Consider the following 15,513-nt stretch of genomic DNA (forward strand, 5'->3'; position numbering starts at 1 on the left):
TCAATTAATCCCTTTCTCCAGCACGCACACAAGCAGACAGTTTTACAGCCACATTTGTTGCTAATCGGAGCTAGCATTTCTCTTCCTGGGCAGTCAAGGAAGGGTTTTCCACTGTGACTGTAGTTTCTCCATTAACGGAAGTCAACACAGTTGGACTAGGATGAGGCCCCGTGGGAGTGGTGCAGGTGCCCACCCCACCTCAAGTACGCACTCTCAAGTGGGGCCAATGTTAAGACAAGGTGTACACAGGGCATAGAGGAATCTGTGCGATAGACAGAAAAATGCCCTCCCCCCAAAGAAGTCCTGGTCCTGATCCCCAGAACCTGTGAATATGTTAGTTTACATGGCAAAGGAGGAATCATTACAGATGCCAATCAGTTGACCTTAGATAGGGAGACGATCGTGGGTTATCTGGGTGAGTCCAATGGAATCAGAATCCAATGGAAGCAGAAGAAGGAGGCAGGAGAGCGAAAACCAGAGAGGCGGCAACATGAGAAAGATCCGGCCCAACATGGCTGGCCTAGAAGACGGAGGATGGTATCATAAGGCAAAGAATGCAAGCAGCTTCTAGAAGTTGGAAAAGATAAGGAAACGGATTCTCCACTGGAGCCTCCGGAAGGGATGAAGCACTGCCCACACCTTGATTGTAAGCCAGTGATGCCCGTTTCAGACTCCTAACCTGCAGAACCGTAGAAGAATAAATACACGATGTTTTAAGCCACTAAGTGAGGTGATTTGGTTCAGCAGCCGCAGGAAACTGACACGGTGTGAAAGACCATGAAAGATCAAAGCAGGAGACCAGGGAAAAATGCTCTTGTGATGGGCTCCTTTGGGGTCCCACCCTGCCTCTGACTCCCTAACCCAGGAGTGGGAACTAGGAGGTGCCCCGTGTGGCAGAGGGGAGAATGCTCCTGGCACATTCCTGACAGGTCTACAGAATGAAGCAAGCCCCATATCCATGAAAAGGGCACCAACATCCACACTGGAACACGAGATCAGCCTGACCTGTTTGGAGAATAGCGATGATGATGACAATGACGATGATGGTGATGATAACGCTTGTCCTGGTGAGGCATGCTTACTTCCTGGGTGATACAGAAAGGACCACAGCCAACGCTCCTTAAGGTTACAGTTCAGGGTCATCCCATGAGGGAAAACTGAAGCCTCCTGCTTATGCTCAAGGGATGGAAAACAACACAACACTCTCTATGCACATACACACACATACACACACTCCTGACAAGCCTACTGGGAGAAGCAACTCCCTGTACATTGGAGAGTTCAGCCCTTCACTGAGACCTCCCTGAGGATGATGTATGAGAGACAGGAGGGACCTAGAGTCAGGTCTGCAAGCGCCATGAAACAACACCCCATTCAGCAAACACGGAGATGGGAGCATGGCTTCCGTCCCAAGCACTCACTCAGGAACCTGAGCCTCAAGCCCAAACACGGTGTTGGTTCTTAAACGCACTGACCACTGTTCATGAGGAGTGATGGAAAGAGTTACAAGGGACGGTGGAGATCAGCCTCCAGCAGAGAAAGAATAAGGATCACAAAAAGGAATAGGGGGCCAACACACGCTGTAATGTGGATGAAGCCTGAAGACATGACAGTGAATGAAAAAGAAGCCAGACACGAAAGGATTAATACTGTGTGATTCCATTGATAGGAATTCTCTAGAATAGGCAAACTCACCAGGAAAGAAAGGACATCAGAGGTTGGTTACCAGGTGCTGGGGAAGCAGGAATGGGCAGTAACCAGGTTACGGATGCGGGCTTCCTGTCAGGGTGATGGAAAAGTTCTGGAAATAGATAGTGGTGATGGTTGCACAAGAGCGTGAATTAATTAATGCCACTGAGTCGTGCACTTAAAAATGGTTACAGTGGTGGATTTTATGTTGTATACATTTTACCACAATAAAAGTTCTTTAAAAAAAGAAGAAAATTGATGGAGCTCCCTGACCACCCACAGTGGTCACTGAAAGTGATTTTCTAGGACACGGAGGGACCCTGGTGCAATATACCAGGTCACATGGACATCGCACCAAACATGACAGAAGGCTGCTGGTCCGGTAGAGCGCAAGGGAGAGCCACATCACACCCCAGGAGAGCCACTGGAACCCAAGGCATCGGCGAAGCGGGAGCTGCATACAGCATCCTCGGGAAGAGCAATACCTCTCATCTCCAGCTGCTGTCCCTTCCCAAGGATGAAAGGGGGCCCACCTCCCATGCAGACTTCTGCCTAGGGCGCCACTCAGATGAAAAAGTACCTTTAGAGTTGACGGGCTTTGCTGGGCACCACTGAAATGTAAGTCAGGACGCCTTTATGTGACAGTTACAAACGACCAGGACAGAAAGAAAGGAGTGCGGTAGACGGGGGTGCAGAAGAGAAAGGCAGGCAGAGTGGATGCCAGCACCAAGCAGGGAGACGGCCTTCAAGCTATCACCATAGCCTTCTACCCTTTGACACAAAAGGATCCTACTTCTCGCGCTCAAAGCTGATCAGCCAAATCTACCTAGGGTGACGCTAAACTACCGCTTTATGGGAACTCCAAGGGGACGGAGGTGTCATTTGATGCGATAAAAGTTTTATGAGTGTAATGGGCTGAATTGTGTCCTCCCCTCAAAAAATCTTCATGTTGAAGTCCCAATCCCCACAACCTCGGAATGTGACTGTATTTGGAGATGGGTCTTTAAGGAGGTGATGAAGGGAAAATAAGGTCATTAGGGTGGGTCCTGATCTAAGAGAACTGGGGTCCTTATAAGAGATGAGGACACAGACATGCACAGAGGGACGACCACGTGAGGACACAGGGAGCAGATGGTGGTGTACAAGTCAAGGAAGAGACCTCAGGAGAAAGCAGCCCTGCCCACACCTTCAGCATGGTCTTCCAGCCTCCAGCACTGTAAGAAATAAATGTCTGTTGTTTAAATCACCCAGTCTGTAGTACTTTATTTCTCCAAGCAAACTAATACAACAGGATAAACAGAATGCCATCCATCCATACAATGGAATATTACTCAGCCATGAAAAGGAGTGAAGCACTGACACACGCTACACGTAGAGGGACCCTGAAAACATGATGCTCGGTGAGAGAACCAGACACAAAAGTCCACATGTTGTACGATCCCATTTATATGAAGTGTCCACAGTAAGCAAATCCACAGACACAGGAATGGGATTAGCAGTCCAGGGGCTGAGGGAGAACCAAGGGGACTGACAGCTTAACGGGTACACATTGTCCTCTTCAGGTGACGGGAATGAATGCTTTGGAAGTAGATAGAAGGGAGGGTTGCACAACACTGCGGATTTGCTAATGAACTGTTCACCTGAAAATAACTTTGTTATACGAATTTCGAAAAGAAAAGTTTCATGGGTGTCAGATGTGATGTTGATGATGGTGATCGTGATGAAGATGAGGGAGATGGTAGGATGTGGGAAAGGCAGAGCCCCACCTCCTATTTCACGTGTTACCAGGCTCCTACCTCTCCACAACATGCTGTCACCTCAACACTGGTGACCCACTCTGCTGCTCTCCCCCGGAGTTCTGGGGGCCTTCTAACAACCCACCAAATGGATGTAACTCTCAGTCCACACTGTCTGCCTCTCGCACTGGAACATAAACTCCAAGCAGCAGGGGCCCCTGTCTGTGGGGTTCCTCCCACATCCAGAACACAGGCTGGCACTTATGGGATGCTCAACGATCCGGTGTGAGCGGGCAGACCCACCACCCTGGAAAGCCCAGGAGCCAAGAATTTCCTAAGATGGAAGACTTTCAGTGCAATCCGGGAATTTCCTGTCCACTCTATGCATGGCCGAATACATGAATGGATGACGGTGCCACGGGCGGCTGCTCTTCATGGTGCCCACGCCATGCCAAGCACCGTGATACATTCATTAGCTCCTCTGCCCACAGAAGCTCTGCGAGGTCATCATAAGCCACGTTCTCTTGATGGGAAAGTGGGTTTGAGAGAAAGGATGCCACCTGCCCAAAGAAACCCAGCTAGCAAACAGCCCCAGAGATGGTTTTTGCCTCCAGTAGGATGCCTCTCATTCCAAGGGAAGCAAGACATGCATGCTGGGAGGGGATGGATGACAGAAGGGAGGTGGCAACTCCAACGCCATCTACAGCTGACATGCGGTGCAGAGAAGAGGAGCCCCCGAGGCACCGGCCAGCCCCATCACGGGGATCCTTGTGAAATCAACCAACATGACTGTACTCTGCCCAGCACACTGTTGACGAGCTCAGAAAAGTTGACCTTTATTAGCCAGTACTCTTCTCTTCTTCCCAGCAAGAAACAGCATAGGATGAGCTCCAAAGAAAAGAGGAAAAAATTTCAAATGGCGGTGAATGTGGTGACACATTGTGGTTGTTCGAAAAAAGCTTGGGAGAACACAGAGAAGCCCCGGTTGACTCTCCCAAAAGATGGCAAGCGGTCTCCAGAGAATTCTGAACATGCGTCTCCCAGAAAGAACACTGGTTAGACCCTGCACTCGAGCCCGGGGAGGGGCAGGTGGAGCTGATGCTTTTGTCTGTGTAATGTAGTGCCTCTGCCCTTTTCTTCTGGTCGCAAAGGTGGCCTCCCTGGTGGTCCCCAGCTGCGGAGGGACCAGTCCCAGAAACAGGTCTGAGAATGCCATCACGGGTTTTCATGACACCACCCGCATGGGTGACCCAAGTCGGGCCAGGGAAGGCTGTCCCCAAACACAGAGAGGTGTCGTCTGCTAGAGATTCCAGGATGTGACAAGGTGACCCTGCCACTGAGGCAGCCACCTTCACCCCAAAGGCAGGAGTTCAGGAGGAGGCAGGCATGGCAACAGGTGAGGAGGAGCTAACCGAACATTATGGACTGAATGTGTGTCCCCCAAAAGTCCATATGTTGAAGCCATAACACACAATGGGATGGTCTTAGGAGGTAATTAGGATGAGATGACTCAAGAGGGTGGAGTCCCCATGACAGGATTAGTGTCCTTATAAGAGTCATGAGAGCCTGCGTCCCCTCTCTGCCCTCCGCCAGGTGCGGACACAGAGAAGACAGCCATGTGCAACCCAGTAGAGGGCTCTCAGCAGAATGTGACCACACTGTCACCTTGGTCTCAGACTTCTAGCCTCCAGGACTGGGAAAAATAAATCTATACTGCCTATAAGCCACTGGGTTTACGGTATTTTGTGGTGGCAGCCCAAGGAGACGAAGATACCAACGTCAGGACTGATTCAAGATGGCGCCCCTTGGCCCGGCCATTTGGGAAGCCAGCCCTAGCCCTGGATCTACAAGGGGGAGTGACAAGATGAGATGGACACTGTGGATAGGTCTCACCCCTCTGCTCTCGGGAGGGAGGATGGAGGGTGAAGGGAGCAGGAGTGGAGGCAGGAGAAGGAACGAGTTCTTGTCTCTGCCCCGTCCAGCTCTGGGGATGACCTTCCTCAAGCAGTAAGTTACCGATGTGTCATCCTCTGAAATGAACATGTGGCTCTCTCGCATTTTCCACATGCTATCTAGGATGTGGTCGCCCCTGGAAAATATTGTCCAACTTGTAACCGGAGGTTGTCCCCCTCCATGGACTTGGGGAAACCTATTCATAGACCTAACATAAGACAGCTCTGCAATCCTCTTTGGCAGAGGATTAGTTTCCTGGGGTTCCCACAATGTGGAGGCTTAAAACAACTGAGATTCATCCTCCCCTCATCCTAGAGACCAGGAGTCTGAGATGAAGGTGTTGCGGGGCTGTGTCCCCTCCGGAGGCTGCAGGGGAGGGTCCCTCCTGCCTCTTTCGGCGTCTGGGGCTCCAGGTGTCCCTGGGCTGGTGGCCGCCTCCCTCCCGTCTCTGCTTCCGTCCTCACGTGGCTGCTCCTGTGTGTCTGTGTCTCCTCTTCTGTCTCTGATGAGGACACTGTCCCTGGATTTAGGGCCACCCACCTCCAGAGCGATCTCATCTGGAGATCCTTCACTTAGTCACAAATGCAAAGACGCTGCTTCCAAATAAGGTCCCATTCTGAGGTTCTGAGAGGACATGAATTTTGGGGGGCACCATTCACCCCAGGACAGCAAGTTCTGTGTGTATGTATCTGTGACCTGTTTGCTCATCACTGTCTCGCTCCCTCTCTCTGCATGTTTCTACTCCTGATTTGTCCTCCTCTGGTCTCTCCCATCCCAAGTTTTCTGCCCACAGGCCGATTTCTCTCCTCTAATCTTGAGCAGGGAATTATTGGCTCTGGATCTCTTCACGATCTCTTCCCATTGGCCTCTCATCCCCTTGAAGATGGAAAGTGAGAAAGAACAGTCTGTCAAATGAAGAGGAATACAGAACGGGCAAATGCATGGAGATAGGCGGCAGAGTGGTGGTTGCCAGGGGCTGGGGGAAGAGGGGTATGGGATTGACGGCTTCACCGGTACAGGGTCTCCTTTAGGGGCGATGAGAATGTCCTGGAACTAGACAGAGATGATGGCTGCACAACGTTGTGAATGTACGCAATGCCACTGGACGGTTGACTCTAAAATGGTTCCTTTTATATTATGTGAATTCACCTCAATTTTTAAAAATCAAGAGGAGCGACCTGCAACACTTCTATACCTGGAAATGTTCTTTTCTAAAATTTTATCCCATTCTTCAAGTTCCTGTGACGTTCCTAAATTGAAAACTGTCATTCACGGGCATTCGCCAACTTACTCTAACACGCCCATGTAAGATGACGAAGAGGAAGGGTGCACACAACTTTCTGTGTATCGTTAAGCATTAGGCAACACTCCCTTCCCACAGCTTATGTCAACACTGCCCACACGACGATTCATTTACATGCACAGTAAAACCTCCCTGGTTCACATTCCACTCCTCCTGGAGGTGTGCTGGTGTGATGGTGCAGGAGCAAATGACAGCCCAGGTCAGACGGAGTGAAATTAAGGCCACTAAAGGAGAAGCAAGGTCACAGGAGAAAATCCTCTCGGTGTGGAGGAAAATGACTAAGTGCTTTAGAGAGAACCGTCTATAATCAGTTATTCATTAAGGAAGGTCTCCTAGATGTTGAGAAAACATAACATTCACATCCCGTGATGTGTGATAGCTAAAAAATAAAAAGCATCAAACATGAGTAAGTTGTCTGTGTCGGCTGCCCAAATGGACGCAGGAGACAAAACGGCATAGAAGCATACAGGCACCCAGGTTCACAAATGCAAAGGAGTGCCTTTGAAAATTGAGGAGCACGGAACAGGGTCCACAGTCTCTTAGCAGGACTGTACGCACGCCGATGTCCTGGTTTTGATATTGTGACACAGCCACAGAAGATGTCACCAGAGGAGGAAGCTCTGTGAAGAGTGCCCAGGACTCTAGGGGAGTTTGGGGGTCCCTTGTGAGTCCCTTTTATACATATATATTTGTTTTTAATGGCACCATTGTTGGTGCTCACACGAAGAAATCAAGCTTGTTTATATGGCCCAGCAACGTAGAGTGGTGTCGCAAACCACATCCTCTCTAATGAGCAGCGTGGCCACTCTGAGCCTGAGTTTCTCAATCTGTGAAATCACAGCTTAGCCCAGACGTGCCCCAAGGTCTCTTCCGTACTCTAAAAGAAAAAATGCCATCAACGGATCTTTCACCAACGCAAGCTGAGCTTTCTTCCAAACTATTTGAATTTGTGGAGAACTTGTCAACCTAGAACTCTCACAAACTCCCATGGCTAGTTTTACCCAGAAGCACAGCATAAGGGCATCTGAGACCAAATGATCCCTGAGTTTCCTTCTTATTCTATCACCAGGGTGTGTGGCTGCCCCGTGAACATGGCATCTATTTCTAGCTGTGTCTTGGGCTCCTGGCCTTTCTCGGGACAGTCCCATCGTCTCCATGGCTACTGAGGGGTTTGCTAAATTACACAGAAGCACCCATGTTCTCCTGCTGTGTTCTACCTGTGCTGAATTGTCAATGTCAACACAACCATGTTTTAGCGATCGTGAGTCAGCAATTCTGCCCCACGGGCGCCTCGCCGGTGCCCAGCTCATAGGTAAGAGGGAGGGAGGGAGGACAAACACAAGAGTGCAATGGTGAGCAAAAGAATAACTCCCTCACACGAGGGGAGGTCAGACCAAATGAAAATAAATGCACATCTGCATGGGGCAGAGAGTTAACTCATCCTTCAGCGAGGACTCCAGCAGCATCTCTTCATCCTGACTCATTCTAGAATGTCTGCAAGGGCAGAGACTGTGATAAGTAAACAAAGGTTAAAAGAGAGGTTTGGGGTTTTTTTTTTTTGCTTCTAGTTTGTTTGCCTGTGGGTCTGGTTTTCTGTCTGGAGAATAGCATTGCTCAGCTGCAAACGTGCTTACAGAAGCCCCCAGACAATTCAGAACCCCTGTCCATGCCTGTTTGGGGTGTGGGAGAGTAAGGAATAGGGGCAAAGAGCCATTAATAGGGAAAGTCTTTTCCTGACTTGGAAGTTTAGGAAGAAGAGAATTCAGGCCCGCCCCGACTGGGTTCTAACTTCAGGGAGAGAGCTCACCTAGCCCTCACTACGCCTTAGGAAATGACCTAAGGTTGCTGGAGACTGTGGCTCAGAGACATGACCGTGATGGCTCTGCATGCAAAGCTTGGGATTTTTAAAAGCTTAGTCTCCTAGGTTAATCATGCTCAGATCAATGTTTATGTACTATTAAACAAAGTGATTTAAGTAAAAGAAGGCAGAAAATGTCAAGAAAGCTTAGAAGAAACACACAAACACATACACACACCTGGGTCTGTCACACACGTCTGGGTCCCTGCCCTCTGCTAGCCCAACATTCTGAACATAGGTAACCAGGCTCTCCCTTCACACCCTTGGAGCCCACAGGAAGTGATCCTTGAAGAACAAGCATCCCCTTCATTAAGAGAGGCAAAGACAACTCAAGAAAAAGAGCTCACTTCCCCACCCTGCCCCGCCCAGCCCTCTTGGTCCCCAGAGACGGTGACAGAGGGCCCCAGAGGCCGTGACATTCTATTTTTAAGGATGAGATAACTCACTGGGCACCCTACGCCCTGCTTGGCAGCGCCCACAGGGCCCCCACGTGACTGCCGACACCAGAACACGTCAGGTCTGCAGCCCACCCGCCTGCCCACACCTCACTGCCCTGGCCTCCGACCGCCCAGGGAATCTTTCACAATGGACTCCTGCACGTGCCCAAAAGAAATACAATTGCTGGTGCTGTGTGCCAAAGGACGCCGGGAGCTCCACCAACTTTCCATTGTTCAACTGTGTTTCCACCTGTAACTGCCCTGGTCTGGGTTTCTGTCCCACCCTGCCTGCCGCCCTGCAAAAAACACTGCCAGTTTTTACATCAGCCCAGCAGAGCTTCCCAAAAGGGGATAGAAGGAGACAGAGAGGGAGAGAGAGAGAGATGTAAAGAGAGAGACAGAGAAAGAAGGAGGAGGAGTTGGAGGACAGGGTTGAGAGGGAGAGAAGCAGGAGAAAGAAGGAGGGTGCATCCCACACCCTCTTTCCCAAATCAGGTTTCCCGGTGACCCCTTCCTCACAGCCATCTATACAAGGACAAGGAGGCCACCAATGGAAGAGAAAAAAGTCCCCTCTCCGTTGGCGGTCTCAACGCCACTCTGGTTGTGCCTGCTGGTCTTACTAAGCCCTAAGCATAAGCTTGAGCCCACTGCTTCCAGCTTCCCCTGCCCAGCTTCCTCCTTTCCAAAAGCGGGGCGGGGGGGGGGGGGGGGGACCCAAGAAAGTACCTGAATATCCCTGCCTCGCTGTCGCACACGGCAGGGCTGCCTCCCCATTTGTCTTCCCAACAAGCAACAGGTAGGCACAACCCCCTTAGCAACCAGGAGTCGCTTGGAAGCCACAGGCTGGCTTGTCCCCACAGCCTGAATCCAGAGCCAACGTGGGATTGGGATAGTTAAATCCACTCAGGGTGGCCCCACCAACCAGCGCGTTTCGGGATCCAGGTGCCCAAAGAACTGGAAACCCCTATTTCCAGCTGCCCAGCTGGAGTTAAATTCAATGAGAGAGGACAAAGGAAATGATAAAAGAATGCTAAGTTTGGGAGGAACAAGATGCAAAATCATGCGCGGTGGCAAGAAAGGTGCAATCCATGTCCAGCCGCCGCCCCCCGCCCCGACAGCGCCACGGGACACCTGTCCCCCCCAGCCCCCGGTTAGTTCCGAAGTCCACGCGGGAGCATCCTGCTGCTGGGCAGAGAGGAAGGCCGGCCGAGGAGCGGTCTGCAGGTGCCAGGGCCGCCGCCTCCGTCCCTGGAGGTCCCTGCCTGGGAGCACCCTCCAAGGTCCCCAAAGTGATGTGACCCCCAGGAAGTTTTGTGACGTCGCGGGGGCCCAGTCACCGGAGTGGTTTTGAGGGTAGAGGTCTAAATGAGGAGCTTTTGGAGGCTCAACACAGGGCGCCGGCAGGTGGGGAGGCTCCCGGGGGTCGGGGGGATGCCCTCCAGCTTTCGGGGCGCCTGGGGGAGCCGAGGGCGCAGGGGCAGCCCCGCGCGAGGACCCCGAGCAGGCGGCGCCGGGCAGGGCGCTCCCTGGGGGGCGGCCAGGCGACGGCACCCGAGCCCTTTGTCTGACGCCAGCGTCCCGGGCGGCGCCGAACGCCCGTGCGACCGAGGCCCCGCACTTCGCACTCACCCACGGTGGCCAGCGTGTCGAAGTCCTGCAGGCGGTAAGCGGGAGGCTCCGGAGAGGGTGCCCCGGGGCTGGGTAACTTCGCCCCGTCGGGGGTCTCCCTTGGGCTCTCTCGGGGGCTGGGGTCCGCCGCGGCCGCCTTAGCCAGCCCGGGCGCCTCCATGGGGGCGCACTCAAGTCCGGGACTCGGGGCCGGGCCGGGGGGCGCGGGGGACCGGGCTTCCCGGGACGCAGCCTCGGAGGGCGGCGCGGCGGCGGCGGCATCAGCGCCGCACACCCATGCGCGCCCCCCGCCTCCCGGTGCGCGGCCCGGCGCAGCTGGCGGAGCGGCGGGGACAATGGCGGGGCGCGCGGCGGCGCTCACTGCAGCAGCAGCAGCAGCAGCTGGTGGGAGTAGCCGGCGGCCTCGGGGGGCGGGCCCGGCGGGCTGGGCGGCGGCGTGGGCGGTGGCGCGGCCTGGGCTGGGGGCGCGGCCCGGGCGGGCGGCGGCGGCGAGGCGGGGTCGGGGCCGCGGGCTCCCGTCTCCCTGTTCATTCCTCGTGCCCCGGGTCCGCCGTCGCCGTCGCCGCCGGCGCTGCGCGCGCGATAATGGGGGGCCGGGCGGAAGCGGCCTGGGCGGGGCCGCGCGCGCTCCCCGCCCCCCCACCCACCCCCGGCGCCGGCCCGGACGCGGCCCGGCGGGCTGGGGGTGTCGCCGTCCCCGCCGCGCCCCGCCCCCGCCGAGTACCCACCCTGCAACCGCGAGGCCGGTATGTGGGGGCTGCGCCGACCGCAGAGGGGGCGGGGGGCTTTGGGGAGGGTGGGGGCCCCTCCTAGCTGGCGCGGGGGCTGCGCGGGCCGCCAGCCGAGCTGGCTGCGCCCGGGCCGGAAGGTTGGGAGGCGGGACCGGCTGGGGACCGGGAGGGCGTGGTTCGAACAAAAGTTAAGTTAAAAAATACAACTGAACCCAGGACGCTTTGTAGACGGCGCGGTGCCCACGAGTCCCCCGCGGGCGGGTGCCGGGGCTGGCAAGGGAACGCCCGGCCCGCGTCCGCTTCCTGGTCTCGCTTGTTGGACTATGGTGATGCAAGATGCTGGCTGGGGGCGAGGCGCGGCGAGGCGCGCGGGACCTCCCTGGGTGTTTCTTTGCAGCTTCCTATGAATCTATAATTATTGCGAAAGACCCATTTACAAAAGGATAAGGAGAGGCAGATTTGTGAGAGAGAGCAATCAAATGCAGCGCGTGCAACTTGATGCATTACTGTTTTAAACACACCAGGGACTACTGGAAAAAAGAAATGCAGGATGCCCAGATACGTTCGCATTTCAGATACACGATGATAGGTTTTTTTCCCCCCTGGTGTAGGTCCCAGGCCATGTTTAGATAAAGTTATACGAAAAAGTGACTTATGTATTTCTGAAATTCTGCTGTAACTAGGCGTCTTGTATTTTCACTGGCCACTCTCCCCCGGGGCATCTGCCTAGAATGCACATTGGACTTAACAGGGCCCAGGACTGACCCGGCTGCGGGTTCGCAGACCACGCTTTGAGTAGGAGAAAGGGACTCTGCCTACTTCCTCGTCTGCTGGAATCTCAGCCATTCGGCCCTTGGAGGCAGCGTCTTGACCCTCGGTCCTAGGATCGGAGTGGGAGGGGTCTCTCGGGAGAGGCCAGCCCGCGTCTAAGTCAGAACTTCAGAACTGACATGTTTTACAGGGCCCAGGCCATGCCTGCCTGACTTGGCCAACTGGGAGGGGGCGACAAGAAACCAGAACTCGGCCCTGGGTATGCTTTTCTGGCCCCAGCTCTCATCTGCACGTTGTGGGTGGCAGTTTCCCCGGGCCTGAAGCCTGCTTGTTGCCAAATCTTGAGCTGGAATGCGAGCAATGCGCGCCAGGAGCGGGCTGCGGGCGCCTGTGCGCCTGCTTAGAACAAGCACCGGTTCCCGCGCTCTGGCCATCAGGCCCTGCCCCGCCCTGCAGGGCCCAGGGGCTCCAGGCGACCCGGAACCGTCCCTGCCAGGCAAATGCGCGCCTCCCTGCCTAGCGTGCGCCCTCTCCACCTGGATTCGACGTTGCCACTGCGATGAGGCCAGCTAATTAAGGTCGGTGGTCAAGCCTGGGGTTTCACACCCGATTAAGGACAGGCCTTTCCCTTCCAATTGCACCCAGGCAGAGAAAAGTAACAGAGAAACCTTCAGAATTAAAGTCTGGTTTTGCAGAGTTGATCTGGCCATTCCTATCTCGCCCTGAGCTTGGCCACATACCTACTTCTTGGAATAAATATCCTGGGCAGGTTTCGCAACACCTCGCCATTACAAAGCAGCTTTCATCTGGGAGGATCGTAAAAATTCTTCAGAAACCACAGCATGTTACTTGAAAGACAAAAAAAGAAAAATCCCTGTGAGCTAGGCATTATAGGCTCATTACCACCTTTATGATGTGGCCTTGTGTTGTGGCAGTGAGGAGGCTGCGAACTCTGTAATCCAGAAGGAGTGAGTTCCCACTTCCACCCAGAATGAACTAGAAATGCAACACAGTAGCCGGTGGAGGTGTTGTTGAAGGCGAAAGAAAGAAAAATGGTAGTTTGTGAAGGCAGCTGGACACTTCTTTTAGAATATATGTATATGTTTTTATATATGTATGTATATGTGTGAATGTATACATGTGTATATGTATATACTGAGTTAAAATAAAAAAGTGTTCATCTCCCTTCACAAACTTTACAATTTATACATATATTAGATATGTATTACATCTATTATATGTTATATTCTAGTATATTCTATAATGTATATATTCTGATTATTTTATAACATATATTCTAATATATTTTATAATATATATTCTCATATGCATTCTAAAAGAAGTGTTCAACTGCCTTCGCAGACTTTGCAATTTATATATATTATATATTGTATTCTAATGTGTTCTATAATGTATATGTTCTGGTATATTTTATACTATATAGTCTAAACTATTTTAGACTATATATTCTACTATATATTCTACTATATAGTCTAAAATAAATGTTCAGCTGCCTTCACAGACTTTACAATTCATGTATATGAACACATAATATTTATATATTTATGTGTATTCTGAGTTGAACATGCCTATGTATATTGGCCCTCACTCACCAAAACAGATACTTTGGAAATATGCAAGGCATGCTTTGATACTTTGTTAATTGACCAAACCTGGAAGAGGTCTTCCCAAGGCTTCTGGAAAGAAGTCCTCCAGACAGCATAGGAATCAGTTTGAATCTGGACACCACCAGAGATGGAAATTTTGTATCATTCATTGCCTGAAGACACACCCTTTAGGTTTTCATCTTAGAAGGCAGGCAGAAAATTCAGATACGTGCTTAGTTCCAGGAGGATGGTTTCAGATTTCGGTAGTTAGATCTTACCCTGAGTCAGACAGTGCCTTTTACTGAGTGTCCACTGGGTCGCAGGAATATGATAGGTCATTTCTTGTGCTCAGTGTGTTTGTTCTCGTTTTCTCAGAGGAGCTGTTGCAAAGCCATTCGTCGGCGCTTGGGTGTTTTTGCTCATGAACATTTTCCTGGCAAAGAGTGATTCAAGTGTTTGTAAGCACTCGGTGTGGGTAGCTTTGAAATCTTCTGCTTGTCTCTCCTTCATCACTTGACAACCCCGTGGTGGGTTTGTGTTGGTTTCCTGTGTTAAGAATTCGTGATAACCTAGTTGTTTGGCTGTGTTGTATCTCGATCCTTAGCACTTCTGCCTCTGCAGGTGGAGCCAGAGCCAGGCCCGTCGCAACTAATCAAGGATGATACAACTCATTTTGTAGTTAGGATAAGGATGACTGCAGTAATCAGACGCCTGTTCCAGTCCGAGCCCGGCTGCCTGATCGCCTCTCAGGAACAGTCTGTGCAGGGTCTCCCAGTTCCATATTTCGGCCCTTGGCCCTCCAGAGATATTTCTCGCCCGTGGGCCCCCCTTTTCAAACAGCTCCAACTTGGCTTGCTGAAGCAGTGTCCTGACCCCACGTACGTTTTCGAGCCAGGTGAAGCCAGCATGGAAATGCCCTCTCTGATGATGAAAATCAAGTTTTCGCTGTGGAGATATCACACACAGTTCCCTGGCTAGAGAGGTCCTCAAATGGGTTTAGAGTGATGAGTTCATCCAAGGTCGACCCCTGGATTTAGATTAAGGTAAAACCCACCCATCGTCAGTCATTCAATGAAACACAACCTAAGCCGCTGTCTCTACAAATTGAAGTTTAAAAATCTGAAAACGCCACCCTCCAGATGCTCTTCTTGGCGTATGGAGCACTGACTTCTAAAAATAATGCCGCTAAACATATCTATTTATGCTGAGGCTTTTCTTGAGGGATTTCAAAGAAAACCCTACAGGAGAGCATCGAACAAGGTAACGTTGTCTGGACTAGACCAGCCTGTGATTACAATAGGCTGAGTTGACTCCTCACCCAAGCTGTGCGTGAGAGTTGTTACTTCTCAAATGCTGGAGGGATTTATGGAAAATCCACGCTGTGGTACTGAAGGCACGAAAGTGAATAATGCTTCCCGAAATGTAAACATGTGTGTTGGAAAGAGCCATCCTTCATCCAAAAGGGAAGTTAATGTCACACGCCCGTGTGGTTCCTGTTTAATTGGATTTCTGAACTTGAAATTTAAAACGTCCTATTTGACCCAAAGGATAATGGTGATGGTTAGTAAGGAAGATGACTTATGAGGAAGTCCACCAAGGGCATCCGTCAATCTATTCTGTAATATGGCAATTTCCTTTAGGTTCCTACAGTTTCAATGTGCAAAAGCAAATAAGTGGGTGGAAACCATGAGCCAAATGACCCGCATTCTAGTATCTACAAAAGTGACTTTGTTACCTGAGTCACATAGTTTCTCCTCTCCCTTTTGCCCATGTGCTAGTCTCTGAAGCTTTTAAGGAAC

The 15,513-nt window shown here is 51.9% G+C and overlaps 2 protein-coding genes across 11 annotated transcripts in view; one reads left to right on the plus strand and one right to left on the minus strand.

The window, feature by feature from the left end:
* Nucleotides 1-10,996, minus strand: part of PRKX (protein kinase X-linked) — a 166,532-nt gene extending 155,536 nt beyond the window's left edge. For 9 of the 10 annotated variants that reach the window (XR_011434888.1, XR_011434889.1, XR_002805448.2 and 6 more), the window contains exon 1: nucleotides 10,606-10,982. Coding sequence is in view for 3 of the 10 variants with exons in the window: in XM_070257808.1 (XP_070113909.1) it covers nucleotides 10,606-10,765 (160 nt within the window). In the remaining 7 variants the exon portion in view is untranslated. Of the gene's footprint in view, nucleotides 1-10,605 lie in introns of all 10 variants that reach the window. The other variant, XM_023633832.2, reaches the window with a different exon arrangement.
* Nucleotides 10,764-15,513, plus strand: part of LOC111771627 (translation initiation factor IF-2) — a 115,499-nt gene continuing 110,749 nt past the window's right edge. Inside the window, exon 1 of the mRNA XM_070258288.1 lies at nucleotides 10,764-11,351. Coding sequence (XP_070114389.1) covers nucleotides 10,764-11,351 — 588 coding nt within the window. The remainder of the gene's footprint in view (nucleotides 11,352-15,513) is intronic.

This window comes from Equus caballus, chromosome X, assembly GCF_041296265.1.
Source record: "Equus caballus isolate H_3958 breed thoroughbred chromosome X, TB-T2T, whole genome shotgun sequence".
Classification (NCBI taxonomy): domain Eukaryota; kingdom Metazoa; phylum Chordata; class Mammalia; order Perissodactyla; family Equidae; genus Equus; species Equus caballus.